General features: G+C 35.7%; 1 protein-coding gene across 13 annotated transcripts in view; it reads left to right on the forward strand.

Annotated features, from left to right (window-relative positions):
* The window catches only part of ATG4C (autophagy related 4C cysteine peptidase), a 150,721-nt gene that overhangs the window by 45,187 nt on the left and 90,873 nt on the right, over positions 1-14,661 (forward strand). For all 13 annotated transcript variants that reach the window (XM_053575956.1, XM_053575955.1, XM_053575954.1 and 10 more), the window contains 5 exons: positions 322-555; positions 3,205-3,535; positions 5,576-5,646; positions 10,041-10,177; positions 14,102-14,180. In XM_053575956.1, coding sequence (XP_053431931.1) covers positions 322-555; positions 3,205-3,535; positions 5,576-5,646; positions 10,041-10,177; positions 14,102-14,180 — 852 coding nt within the window. The remainder of the gene's footprint in view (positions 1-321; positions 556-3,204; positions 3,536-5,575; positions 5,647-10,040; positions 10,178-14,101; positions 14,181-14,661) is intronic.

Genomic DNA, 14,661 nt, shown 5'->3' on the forward strand with positions numbered 1-14,661 from the left:
AAAAAGAAAAGATATTTTTATATTATGCTTTCATCAAAGAGGTGATTATGTATATGATGTAGGATGCTACTATTAACAGCTGTATTTTGGGAAATGCCTTAGTTACCGCTGCCTTGTACAAAGCATTTAGCATTCATTCTCATTTGATTTTCATAACAGCCTAATTAGACATTATGTACTTTATCTTCCTTTTAAATTAGAAAAGAAGGATTAGAAAGATTGTGACATATTGTGTATCTTAAGGCAATAATGGTAATGTGTTATGATTATGGATATTTCTTTAGTTATCTTTAGACTGTAGCTCATATGTTTATTTTGTAGATGAAAATGAAATGTTATCTGCAAGATCAGAATGTACAATAGAAGATCACGTAATTGCGGGAAATGTAGACGAATTTCGTAAAGATTTTATTTCTAGAATATGGCTGACTTACAGAGAAGAATTTCCTCAAATAGAAGGCTCAGCTTTGACAACAGACTGTGGTTGGGGTTGTACGTTGAGAACTGGCCAGATGCTGTTGGCTCAAGGACTCGTACTACACTTTCTTGGTAGAGGTAAATAAAATCTGTTTCGTTGTTATTTTTCAGTTTGAACTTGAGTCCAAGCCTGTAAACTGCATAAAACTCCCTGAGGTTAATTTCTTGACTCTGTGATGTTATCTGAAGTTGTAACTAATTTAGCTTATTATATTTTTATTGAACTGGGTCAGATACGAATTATCTTACATGTGAACTTTCATGATTCCTCTTTCAAAAATACAGGTTAAATACCATATACCTGTTATTCTTGGCCACTATGAATTAAGCTGGTCAAATGGGTCAAAACCCTTTGGGTTTTGTTGTTATTTCTTTTCTTTTGGTTGAACTCTAGGTTATCTTTGTTTCAGTAAGTCCTACGCAGGTAGCAGTAACCTTTGAAAGATAGTTAATATTTTTTAAATCTTAAGCTGTTTTAAAAAATTTCTCCCTACATGTCAGTAATAGTTTAAAATTATTTTTATCTTTATAAATGTGATTATAATCAATTATATTAAATCAATTAGGCATATTCTTAATAATGCTTAGTGTTTTAGACCCTCCAATGTCATTGATAACTAACTTGCACAGATGTGGGTCCCTACAAAAGTTTTGAGACAGACTGTGTTATGGTCCATTATTTTGCTTCCAAGCAACAATGTTGACAGCATCCTTTCTGATTCACCTGTGCAAGTTTCTTAGCTTATTGGTGTTGCTAGAAAGGCTTCATTTGTTTCTATCTGCACAGATTTTACATTGCTTAATTTTTGTGTTGTCTCAAAACTTTAATAATGAGACATATATCCCTTTTTTCTAATGTGCCATCTTCCCGATTGTCCATTTTGTATACTGAGTGCATTTGAAGGAGGATTTTAGTTTACCATTTTAGGCTATCATACCTGGTTATTACTCAGTATTATTAGATTTTTTAAAGTACTAGAAAATAATCCCTATAATGCATGGCAGATCTTTAGCAACCATTGGAGAGATTATTGATGAGATTATTTAGAGGGAGTATTTATAGAGTGCTATGGAAATGGAAGGAAAAATAATTTTTAAACTGGTTTTCTGGGATGATTTATTTGTAGTCTTTTGCAATCATGGACAAGGATTGGAGTATGTCTTAGTCCTGATTAGGTCTCTGAAGCTATGACTTACTTTGTTAACTTAGAATTACATGCATGTTTGGGGACTGTCGGTGAAGTAAGCCAGGCATGGTGGCTCAAGCCTGTAATCCTAGCACTCTGGGAGGCTGAGGAGGGTGGATTGCTTGAATTCATGAGTTCGAGACCAGGGGAAAAGCAAGACCCCATCTCTACTAAAAATAGAAAAACAGGCAAGAGAATCACTTGAGCCGGAGAGTTGGAGGTTGCTGGGAGCTATGATGCCACAGCACTCTACCCAGGGCAATAGCTTGAGACTCTGTCAAAAAAAAAAATAAATTAAATAAATAAATAAATAAATAAAAATATAGGCTCAGCTCCCGTAGCTCACTGGTTATGGCACTGCCCACATACATTGGGGCTAGCGGGTTCAAGCCCAGCCTGGGCCTACAAAACAACAATGACAACTACAATAACAACAAAAAAAAATAGCTGAGCATTGTGGCGAGTGCCTATAGTCCCAGCTACTCAGGAGGCTGAAGTAAGAGAATCACTTAAGCACAAGAGTTTGAGGTTGCTGTGAGCTGTGACGCCACGGTACTCTACTGAGGGTAACATAGTAAGACTCTGTCTCGAAAAAAAAAATACATATATATGTATACATATGTATACTAAGTGAGGTAATGGATATATTTGAATTTTTGAGATCTTTGATCTTTTACAACTTTATTGTTAAGTCTTCATTTATTAGAGAATTGGTATTATAATGATTAAGTTATTAAGAAAGAATGTACAGTAAAAATATTTTGAAAAAAAATTTTAAATCTTGATGGTCAGACTTTTTTTTAACATATAATCAAAACAAAGTCCACTTTCTGAAGATATCCTCTCATAACTGCTATAAATGTTAGTAAATATGTTTATTTTGTCTTTACATAGTCAAGACTGGATGTCTTGATAATGGAATACAAAAGTCTTTATTCCATCTCTGAACTACACAAGAAAAGAAAAAAAAGAGTATGTTACAAAATTGTTCATTTTTACCCTAGTTTACTATTTTTCTTTCTTTTATTTTTTTACTTTTTAATTTTTCCCCGTGATTATATATGACATATTTTCATTTTAGAATTCTGGAAACTGCAGGCAAGTCCAGAGTGTAACATTACCCCTGAGATACAGACATCAGTGCGTATTTTCTGTGCTCATTCATACCTTTGTTTTTTTTTTAAGCAGCTTTATTGAGATATCTATATACAGCTATATGCTATGAATTCACTCATTTAAAATGAACAACACATTGGTTCTCAGTATGTTTACAGACTTTTGCAACTGTCACCATAATCTAGTTTTAGAATATTTTCATCATCTCCCAAAGAAACCTTATACCCATTGGCAGTTATTCTCAAAACCTCTCCATAAGCAGCCATTAATCTACTTTCTGTATCTATATATTTGCCTTTTCCTGAATTTGCTATCATAGTTTAGTAATCCATATAAATTTAAATGCTGCACACTTATTTTAGTAGAATTATTAAAGTCTAACAATTTAAAAAGATCTGAACACCTTGCTTTGGAACTACTGTAGCTTGGACCTGGCCTGATGCTTTGAATATTGAAAATTCAGACACTGAATCATGGACTTCCCACACTGTAAAAAAATTTACTGCATCATTTGAAGCATCGCTTTCAGGGGAAAGAGAACTCAAAACCCCAACAATTTCTCTGAAGGAAACAATGAGGAAATATTCTGATGATCATGAAACGCGAAATGAGATTTATCACAGGAAAATCATCTCTTGGTTTGGTGATTCCTCCTTGGCTTTCTTTGGCTTGCACCAACTAATAGAATATGGAAAGAAATCTGGGAAACAAGCAGGAGATTGGTATGGACCAGCTGTGGTTGCACACATTTTAAGGTAAAATTGTTTTTAAATCTTTCATCTTGTGCTAGAAATCCTCAGGCCTAGAGTTGCTGATTTTTGCCTTGCGTATACGTAATTAGAGCTTTCAACATCTGTATGAGAATGTTTATAAGGAAGCTTTCCTTATGTATTAGGTAAAAAAGAAGACGTATTGGGACTCTAGTTACGTTTAATTTATCTGTAGACAAAGTTTTCTTCTTTTGCTCATAGGTAGAGGTATCCCAGGTCTCTTTCTAACCATATTTTCATTAGAAGACCTTGTCGAAATGTTCTAAACACTAATATCTCTTCCAGCCTTGTAACACGCATAACATTATAGTTTTTTTTTTTAATTATATAACCTGGGGGCTGTAAAGTGCTAAAAGTATAATGAAATGAATGTCAAGAGCTAAAATTGATGTTTTTAGCATTTCTTTGCACACATCAAATTCTTGTTAATTGTTAATGGATGGGACTATTAATGCTATATAATAGTAAAAATAAAGTGTCTGTGACATTCACGGTAGTCAGAAAAAAGTTGAAAGTCAGATTTCAGTATATCTCAGCTTTTTATCTGCCATTTATTTGGATATTACTTAAGTTTTTAAAAAAATTATTGTATCTATCTTATTATAAGCTAATCATTACTATGTCATCTAAGTATAATATGTTGTGGTAAATATACTCCATTTAAAGTAATATAAATTTGAAATTATTACAAAGCATGTTTGCATATTAATAAATGTGCATTTTTATTGTATAGGTCAGCTACATACATTTGAAAAAGTATTTGCCTAATGTTATTAATTGGATTGTTAATATCTTTTCTTTAATTTTTTTTTTTTTTTTTTATTGTTGGGGATTCATTGAGGGTACAATAAGCCAGGTTACACCGATTGCATTTGTTTGGTAAAGTCCCTTTTGCAATCAGACATGGATTGTTAATATCAATTCCAGTTTGATATGACTTTTTTTTGTTTGCAGTTTTTGGCCGGGGTTGGGTTTGAACCCACTGCCTCTGGTATATGGGGCCGGTGCCCTATTCCTTTGAGCCACAGGCGCCGCCCTGGGTATGACATTTATGAAAGCATAATCATAAAAGCATAGTTTCTAACCTTCAAGATTGTCTATCTCAGGGGACAACATACTTTTTCTGTAGAGTGACAAATAATAAGTATTTTAAGCTTTGCAGGCCTCATAAGGTATCTGTTGCCCATTTTTCTTCTCTCTTTTTTTTTTTCCTTCAGACCCTTAAACCTATCAGAACTATTTTTAGATTGCAGATAGTACAAAAATGGGCGACAGATTGTATTGGCCTATGGGCCATAGTTTGCCAGTCCTTCTATACTAGCACACAGGAACATGAATAATAAGGCATTTTAAGTTCAGAATTATATGTGAAGATACAATTAAATAAAAAAATACTTGTATTTCCACAATTTGCAGGATCTTCTTTTAGGGATACTGTTATTGTCTTTTTTTTTTTTTTTTAAACATAGTATGCCCCATTGAAACATTCTCAGAAATAGTTCTTAATTTGCAGTTTTACTTAACAGAATTTCAAGACTTGAAATTAGGAAATTTATTTGTTCAGCTTCATAGAGGTTTTTGAGGAGAAAAGGCATGCTGTTGTATAAAGACAAAAACCTTCATAAGTGCACCAGAGGACAAGCACGGTGATCCACCGCTGGTCAGTAGTGTAAATTAGTAGGACAGACCTTGAACCCTCTGCTGCTTAGAGAAGGTTTGAGATAGCCGGGTGTGTGCTTGAGAAAAAGCTTTTTTTTTTTTTAGCTTATATCTAAGACTTTCAAAAACATATTTTATAACTTACGTTTTACTGTTCTTTCAGTAATTTCATGTAATATTCGACTTTGAAAAAATTAACCTGATAGCTGATACTGTTTGGATGATAGTTTTAGACAACAGATACTATAATTTAAATAGGAAAATCAGGAAAACGATGGCTTTTTCCCCCCTCTTAAAATAATACTTAAGTTACCCACAGGAAATGTTAGTTAGGATTTTGAAAGATGATATTTATTATTTCCTTAGAAAAGCAGTTGAAGAAGCAAAACATCCTGATTTACAAGGACTAACGATTTATGTTGCCCAAGATTGTACAGGTAAGAATGTTTGCGGTTCTCAACTTTATGTTTCCTGTGGTCATACTTTTCCTATCTTCTCAGTTACACTGTAAATGACTATAACGGTGGGGACCATGTCACATAGGTTTTTTCAGTATTTTTGATTGAATGAATATGATGAGTTGTTAGTTACAATATTAAAATAAATCCTCAAAGAAAATTCTAGCACTTCAAATGACTACTTTAAAAGAGATAGGAAAATTTAAAAGGTATCTGGATATATCCCAGATGCCATTTCATTGGTGGATGTGTTTTAAGGAAAGAAAGTTCTTGTTTATATTCTAAGGAACAGAATGTATTTCTAACTAATCTTCAGTAAGTCGTCTAATAATGATATAGCTATTGCTTTGTTTCATTGTTTTAGGTCTTCTGTTTGACGATTAACATATATGCAGGTTGAGGATTCCTTATCTGAAATGCTTGGGGCCAGTGATAGATTTCAGATTTTTTTTGACTTTGGAATGTTTACATATACATAATTAATTTGACTCTATTTTGGCTATGACCTGTCACTTGAGGTCAGGTGTGGAATTTTCCACTTGTGGCATTATATCAGTGCTCAAAAAGTTTCAGATTTTGGAGCATTTCAGGGTTCAGATTTTGGACTTTAAATTGGGGATGCTCAACCTGTAGTAATTCTGAAATTTTGTTGGGGGTAAATAGAGACCTAATTTCTGAATAAAAAAGAAGTGCCAACAAGTAAGCTATTTCATGCTAAGTTTATTTTTTATAGAATTGCTATTTTATAAGTAGTTGAGATATGTTCATGTTTTAGAACAGTTAAATACACTTCAATAATGTTTAATATAAGAGTATCTGCAAAGTGCTTCAGGCTACTCTGATAACCAACTAGTGTTTGTAGTGTGTAAGGAATGGTTTCCAAATACACACGCATTTTTGATTGTCCTTTTGTTAAGACTGATTCCCTTTTAAAGAAACACTGAGAGCCATAATTATAGCCACATGAAAATGAATGTTATAAATTTTCAGATAAGTATGTAAGTTTTACAGTTAAGTTATTACATTTGTTTTCCAGGTAGAAAGCCTTGCAAATAAAATGTGCCAATTAATTAATTAATTTCTAATTAAGCCTAAGGATGTGCTTAATAAACTTATGAATTTGCCTTTTGTGTTTTATTGGTCTTTAATTGTTGCACATAATTAAACAACAAACACCACAGTTTCTTGTCTATAATTAGTTTGTGTAATTTGAAGTAGTTCTGAAAATTTTGGTTGTATTTTGTCATCTTTTAATGATATCTTCTACAGGGAGGATTTATGTAGTTTTGACAGCCTGTGGTATTAGGAACTAAATGAAATCAGATTCTATCAACGATGTTTTTTCCTTCTGCCTTCATTAGTATTTTAAAGGTTTCATTTTCCATTTATTTTCTCTTTTTCTTGTTCTGTGTTCTCTTTTTTTGTAATTCCATCAATTTTCATAGCTTTAAACATTTAAGACTGTGCGTTGTACACGAGGACTTTTAAAACTACCTTTTTTGGTCCTGTCACTCCAGGTAGAACCCACTCATTCTTGACAGCTTTTTCATTCCTTATATCTCGCCAGTCAACAAAAGCTTACCCATTGTGCTTTTAAAAATGTTCCTGAAACCTGTTTTCTCTTCTTCAGTCTCATTAATTTAGATTAAATCCTTATCTCTAACTTATGATCTGTCTGATCAAGAGAAATTAATCATGTCTCTTTATTTAAAAACCAAAAACTGTCCATTAACTCTATTTCCAAATTATCTTGCCATACGTGTATAAAACGCGTGAATCCCTTTATAATTTGTCTTGACCCACATTTCTGGTGTTAACTCTCAACACTGTCTTCCATACCCAGTACCCTAAAGTACTGTCAACCTTTAGGCTATTCCTTGGACAAGCTGCTGTTATTCCCTGCCCCCCGCCCCCCCCTTGGAACACCCTTTGTCCTTACAATGCTTCCTGTTAAGTCTTAATTATTCTTCAGTAACACACTCAAAGCCTACACCTTTGGTGAAATCTTTCTGAACTCCAATTGGGCACAATTAGTTTATTTTTCTTTTGTGCTCTGTAACATTTTGAAATACTTCTATTAAATATGGTGCTTGTAATTCACTTGTGATATCACTGTGTGATTATCTGTTTCTCCCCGTAGATCAGTGATGTTAAGGAAGCAGGGGTAGAGGAAAGTTATCGGAATCATTGGTTAAGAATTGCTGCTATGACGGGCCTCTGTTACAGAAGTGGACTGCGTCAGAGCCCTTACATATGTTGGGAATGGAGGAAAAACACTGGAATGATTGAGCTAGACACTCTTTGAAGTTAGGATCTTATATTTTCATACCTCCCTACATTAATAAATAGCCAGTCCTCAATAAATGTGCATTGAAGGATGATGAAGGGTAATGATGCTATCTGTATCTTGAGAAGGGAGAACTATTGTGGCATTTTCGTACTTTGGTTTAGACAGATTATGGGAGATATTGAAGCTGGTGAACAGAAGAATTTGATAGCTCAGTCTAAATTTGGAGGAAATTAAAGGATAAATTTAAAGGAAAGGACTGGGACAAAAGTGGCAAAGTTTCCTGGGCAGCTCTCCTGGGAAGGTCAGAAGAGCTTGTTTAAACTGATAGGAAATGTGGGTGTAAAATAAGTTCTGAATAAAACTATTTTGAGCAAAACAAAATACAATTTTGTGTATTTCTGCTTTCACCAAATCCTCCTGTTTTCTCCTGAACTATTGCACTTAGGCTGTCATGTCTGCCACGCTACCAGAGTGTTCTTACCACTCATTTAATCTTTCTGAACCTGCGGCCGCTCCGTAGTCCTCCTTCACGGATGTCAGCAGCACTTGGCACAGGCGACCGCCTGCTCCTCCTCCTCCCCTCCTCCTCGTCACGTTTCCTGACTTGGTTTCTCAGCCCTCTGTGCTTTTCGTCCATCTCCTTGTCCACCTCTTAAAAGTGCTGCTGTTTCAGTGCTCAGTCTTTAGATTCCGTCTTTTTCTGTCTACTCTACTTTGAATCCGCCCATTCTCATGGCTTTATTACTATTAGTGTGAAGTTCCCAGACGCACAGGTCAGTCCCGGTCTTCTTCCCAGACCCCACTCTTCACGTCCCTGACTGTCAGCCTCTCTGTTTGACCCGACAGTCATCTCTCATCTTTCCCTCTCCCTCGCATACTTTTCCCTCTCCCAGTCCTCCATATCTTTGTCACCGGCAGCTTTCTTACATCCCAACCCTTCCAATCACCGAGGACTCCATTTTTCTCTTAGGTGTTGCATTTAATGGCGAGTCCTTTATTTTCAGATACATGAACCAATCCCTTTATTCCATCTTTCCGTGACCATCCGGTGACCGTTCCCTGACTTCATGGTCACTGCTATGTTCCAGCCACCATCATCATCTTGCTGGATGGCTGGAAGGCTTTCTCACTATTCTCTGTGCTTCAGCCCTTGCCTCCCGCCATCTGTTATCAACACGGGAATGAGACTGTTCGAGCGAGTCGGGCTGGGGTGTTCCTGGCACACTCTTTAGTGGCCCCCCTCTCACACAGAGCCTGCTCTTTGTAACGGCTTCCAGGCGTTCCCGCCGACTGTCCTCATTCATCTCCTCATCCGTTCCTGCTGCCGGTTTATCTATTTTATTGACCTTTGGATTGGATTAAAGATGGTGGCCAAGTAACAGCTTCCCTGCAACTGGGCACGGTGAGTCTGGGGAGATAAGACTCCAGACATCTCTGGCTGGTGGGATCTGCCTATAATCATCTCTTTGAGGATACAGGGAGTCAGCAATAGACTTTCTTACTGGGCCCCTTTCTTACTTCTCTCCCGAGGGAGGCCCTGGCCTCTTGTTCCAGGAGCATGCTGGTTACGTTTCTACCCCGGGGCATTTGCACTTGTTCATCTTCTCCTTGGAATGCTTTTCCTCCGGGTGTCTGCATGACTTGGCTTCTTTCCTTTAGTCTTGACGCAAACGTTGCGTTCTCATGAGACCTTCTCTGACCACCTTATTTTAAGTTGCCTTTCCCTTCAGCATTTCTGTTCTACAGTTCTCCCTCTGTTTTTCTTCAAGGCACCCATCACCATCTCAACATATCTTATATTTCACTTATATATTGTGTGTTCTTCCTGTTAGAGAATCCGCTCAAGGAGGACAGGAATTTTTCTGTTCTGCGTACTGTTGCTGAAGCTCCAGTGCCATGTGTTAGCAACTGAATAAGTATCTATTGAATACATAAAAGACAGAGGTGTCTTTAACTTGTTAAGACCTTGATAATGATGTCAGGGATCAGATGACTGGCCAGTAGGTGGGGGTGGGATTAGGGTAAAAATATTCCTGAAAATCGCTTTTGTAAAATTTAATAATATTCATTATGTCTTTCCCAGTTTACAGTTCTGATGTAATTGATAAGCAGAGTGCTTCCAGGACCTCTGGTAATGCAGAAGACAAAGCTGTTATTATTCTGGTTCCAGTTAGACTTGGTGGGGAAAGAAGCAACGCTGACTACTTAGAGTTTGTAAAGGTAGGACAGAAACAGCTGATTTTTAAAGGCAATACTGGCTAACATGAAAAATACGGAAGGATTGCAGTCTTTTTTGTGTTAAATGAGTGGTGGTGATTTTATAGTCATACATTGTGAAGTTTGACATTAGAGATGTTAAATTTCAGTATTGTAAGATCAAGTGTGAGTTGAAGAACAGTGTTCTAGGATAGATAGAAAAGCCTTTTGACCTTTGGGGCTAAGGTCAGGGACATGGATGCAGCAACAATCACAATCTGTAATATGGTTGCAGTTCTGTTATTTTTATTTGTAATTAACACTATCTTGAATTAATTATTGAAGTAAACTTTCTATTACTGGTATATTATCTCATAATTTGTTTGCTGTGCCATCATGATTTCAGATTATTTATTTAGATAGAAATAATGAAGATGGTATAGGGGAAGCGTTCTAACTTTGTTTTCTTCATGTTAACCGGTTTAAAATCTGTCTATTTCAGAATTAATTATTGAAACAAACTTTTCATTGTGGAAGCCACCTTGCTTTAGTTGCAGTTATACAAAGCTCCAGCAGAACCTGTCTAGCGATGCCATCTTGTTTTAGCAACCAAGACATTCGGTTTTGATAAAATACCTTTGAAATACTTAATTTCTGATCAACATGGTAGTTTTTAATGTTATTTTCATAGTTTTAATAAAATTATTTAATTTTTAGTAGTCTCATTTTAATACCAGAAATGGAATTCTTCTTTGGAATGTTATGCAATATAGTAATGTTCAAATAAAGTCTAGATCAGAAGTGGGGAACCTTTTCACGTTGGAAGGCCACATTGATTTAGTTATAATCAAATAAGGCTGCATTCAAGAAACTTCAATTATTAATGTACACAGCTATGATTTAATAAAAAAATAAAAAAACTTCAATTAGATATACTTAAAAATGTACATTATTTTGTAAAAATCTAACTACTATGTACTTAATCTCAAAAAATGAAAGCAACTTTAATTTTAAAGTTACTAATCTTTTACTGACTTTGTTGTATCTGCTTTCTGTTGGAAAGCGTTTGAACATTTGGCTGCAGCATGGAGGTCCTGAAGGGCACCTTGATCTAGGTTGGGAAGGGGACTGTAGATTGGCAGCAGTAAGTGGTTGAAAAAGCAAGAAAACATTTTGGGGGGTGTGTTGCCGACAGCGTGGGTGTGCTGCTGACCTTTCATACTTCAGTTTCATCTTTCTTAGCCTCAGACAACGGCTTTACAATGTCATCTACTGCGAGCTCACTTGGTTCCATCTGTAGTTCTTTAGGTTCCTTGGTGATATCAACCAGGTGAGGCCGGCAGGCTAATTTGAGTGTGACATCCTGATTCTCAAAGTCCGTGCCCCTTTCACTGTGTTCACCAGTGAAGAGGTCTATACAGATGTGTATCATCCTGCTCATTGGTCACCTTTGCTAATTGGGGAAATGTTTATTTGAAATGTCCTTTTGAGAAGTGTTTTGTTAGTTTTTTTTTTTTTTTTTTTGCCACATATCTCATATAGACGTAGTTTTATTTTGCAAAGAAATACTTAAGTCATTTTGATTTGACATATCACACAGAAATTTTGTATTCCTGTAGAATTCTTTTAATAATTCATGTTGCTGATTCTGTTCTTCATAAAATTTAACTATCTGTTCTTGCAGAGGTAAAATTTTGGCTCGCACCTCTGCCTGTAATAACCAATGCACTTGAGAATGATACTGCAGATCCACACTGAGCACCTGGTTGTTCAACGTTAGCATTGTAGGAAACTGGCAGTGTCCAAATGCATGACTATGATTCACCATGCTTAAAACTTGTTGCAAAGTGTCACTTAAAATAGTAGCTTTAGCACAGAGATTTTGCTGATGCAGGATACAGTGAACAGAAAGGAGAACATCTGGATCTGTTAATACTTTTTTTAAATCTGTGCAATAAACTCTTCATGTTTTCCTGTCACGGAAGGTGCCCAGTCTGTACACGTACTTAACTAAGTTCACCAAGTTCAGTCCAATTTTACAGCATTCATCTTGAAAGTTGTTGAAGATACCTGTTCCCTGAGTTCTTTTCACAGAAGTGCCCAAAGCGAGTAACTAACTCTACAGCAAAGAAAATCTGTGAGGGCTAATGAAGTATAAACCCTGCATTGAGTCAGGAGTATCTGTTGATTCATCCAAAACGACTGAAGAAAATTGAAGTGTATATTTTGAAGTATTGCATGAAATTGTTCTGTTAAGTTGAAGGCTGATTCAGGTTGCCGATCCGTTATGGTCCTTCTTGAAAGAGGCAGTTGTTTGTACTTTGAAACGTTACTGGGGTCTGAGCATCTACAGCTTGGACAGTGTGTCCTTTCACAATTTCTGCATCACTGAATGGCTTCCCTTTCCCTCCCAGCATATCAGCTACTTTGTAAGTTGCTTCAGCGGCATTATTTCCAGGTCTTATTGCTGCTTGAAAGAATTATTTTTGCTTTTCATTTCCACGACGCCACCTTTCTTGCTGTGCCTTCCCATGCTGTGTCCGCACAAGGCAGAAGAGCGGGGGAGAGAGGAGCCGTCCAGGCGTCGCTCCCGTCACGGGGTGCGCCCTCCTGACCTCAGCACCACTCCAAGAGCTCCTGCTAGCAACACTGTCCCACTGGGAATTAACTTTCTAAAATGTGAACTTTGCAGGGGACAAAAACATTCAAACCACATTAGAGGGTTCTATGTATTGTGGGATGCCACATATATAAAATTGTAGAAAGCAGTATGTGAATATATGTAATGCAGATGTCAAGAAGATGTTCCCCCAAGTATTAATCATTATGAGCTGTGGGTGTTAGAATTTGGAAATTTTTACTTTTTTCTATTTTTCCTGTATGTTTTTTACAATGACTACATACTGTTTTTAAGACAAGATAAAAAATCTCTGTGATTTGGTTGCTTGTTAAAGGAAAAGGAACGTGTATCCATATAGTCTTTATTTTTATATCTTTTAGATTTCAAAACATTTTCTCATTTGAGGGAAGGAAAGTTTAACTGAGTATTTAATACTTTGGGGGTGTTTATAACATACAACCTTATTATTGTTTTTTTTATAAGGTATGCCAAAATTAATGCAGGAACTATCGATGACTAATTGATTTTATTGAATATTTTTAATTGACTCCATTGGGCATGTTTTTATAAAAGATATAATTTAGAGTTATTTGGCTCAACTTAAATGGAATTTGGCTTAGAATAGATGGTGAGGGGCATACTAAGTAATTTATTGTGCTGTCCCTGATAATTTATGATTAATAAAATAAATCAACTTTTATACAGTAATAATAATTACTTTTCCTTGCATTAAATTGTTTTCATTACTCTTTACATTTATTCCAAATAAAGTAGCATAAAAGATTTGTCAGGTCATTGCCATTGATTAGAAAAGTGGCTTCAGGGCAGCGCCTGTGGCTCCAAGGAGGAGGGTGCTGGCTCCATATGGTGGAGGTGGTGGGTTCAAACCCAGCCCCAGCCAAAAAACTGCAAAAGAAAGAAAAGCGGCTTTGGTTTGAGATTCTACGATTCAAGCGTCAGTGAAAATAGTAATAATAAAAATTATTAACTTTATTATTAAAATTATTAATGAAAACAAAATTATTTTTAGCATTTCAAAAAAGCTGATTATCTGTATCTAGCACATAGTAGTTGTTGAGTGTTCTTGAGCGATGTGCTAATCAAAATATTTGACTTTAGTCATGTTAATGTTGAGTGATTTAAAGAAAAGGGAAGGCAGTTTGGAAAACAAAAGGATTTCTTTACATGGGGGCAAATGTATTAAAAGTGATAACGTGGTGGAAAGTTTGGGAACTGGTAATATTGTTAATACAAATCTGGCTGTTTTGAATAATTGCTATTTGTATCTTGACCCTAAATCTGTATTAAATTTTTTTTTTTTTTGGCAGGGTATTTTAAGCCTTGAATATTGTGTGGGTATTATTGGTGGCAAACCTAAACAGTCATATTACTTTGCTGGATTTCAAGGTTAGTAATTTAGTAAAATATATTTCGTCGTTGCTTTCTTTTAAAAGTCAGAAAATTAATATGAGATCATCTAGAAACAGGATGATTAAAAGAGCAGAGCGAGTACCTTGTACATTCATCAGTCCTGCGATGGCTGGTCGTTTGTCCTTGGTCCACAACATAATTAGACCCTGTAAAATGTACGTTTAATTTCCGGTATTGCATAAACAAGGCATAATTTATTGGTTTCACTAAACTTCAGAAGACATTGCTGCCACATTCTGGCAGTTGCTATTTACATATTTACTCTTCCCAGTTTTAGTGGTGCTCGTTGATGATAAAATGACAAGCAGTATGTTCTTCCTGTCAGGATAAAGAAGTGCAATACATTTTTCATATGCAAACTGTAGAAAATAATTGTGTGTTTATGGAAGTAATTTTATCACCAAAAATTAAATGACAGTCTCATCACTTTATAAAAATTCTGCTTATACAAGCATAT

This window comes from Nycticebus coucang, chromosome 22 (genome assembly GCF_027406575.1).
Source record: "Nycticebus coucang isolate mNycCou1 chromosome 22, mNycCou1.pri, whole genome shotgun sequence".
NCBI lineage: Eukaryota > Metazoa > Chordata > Mammalia > Primates > Lorisidae > Nycticebus > Nycticebus coucang.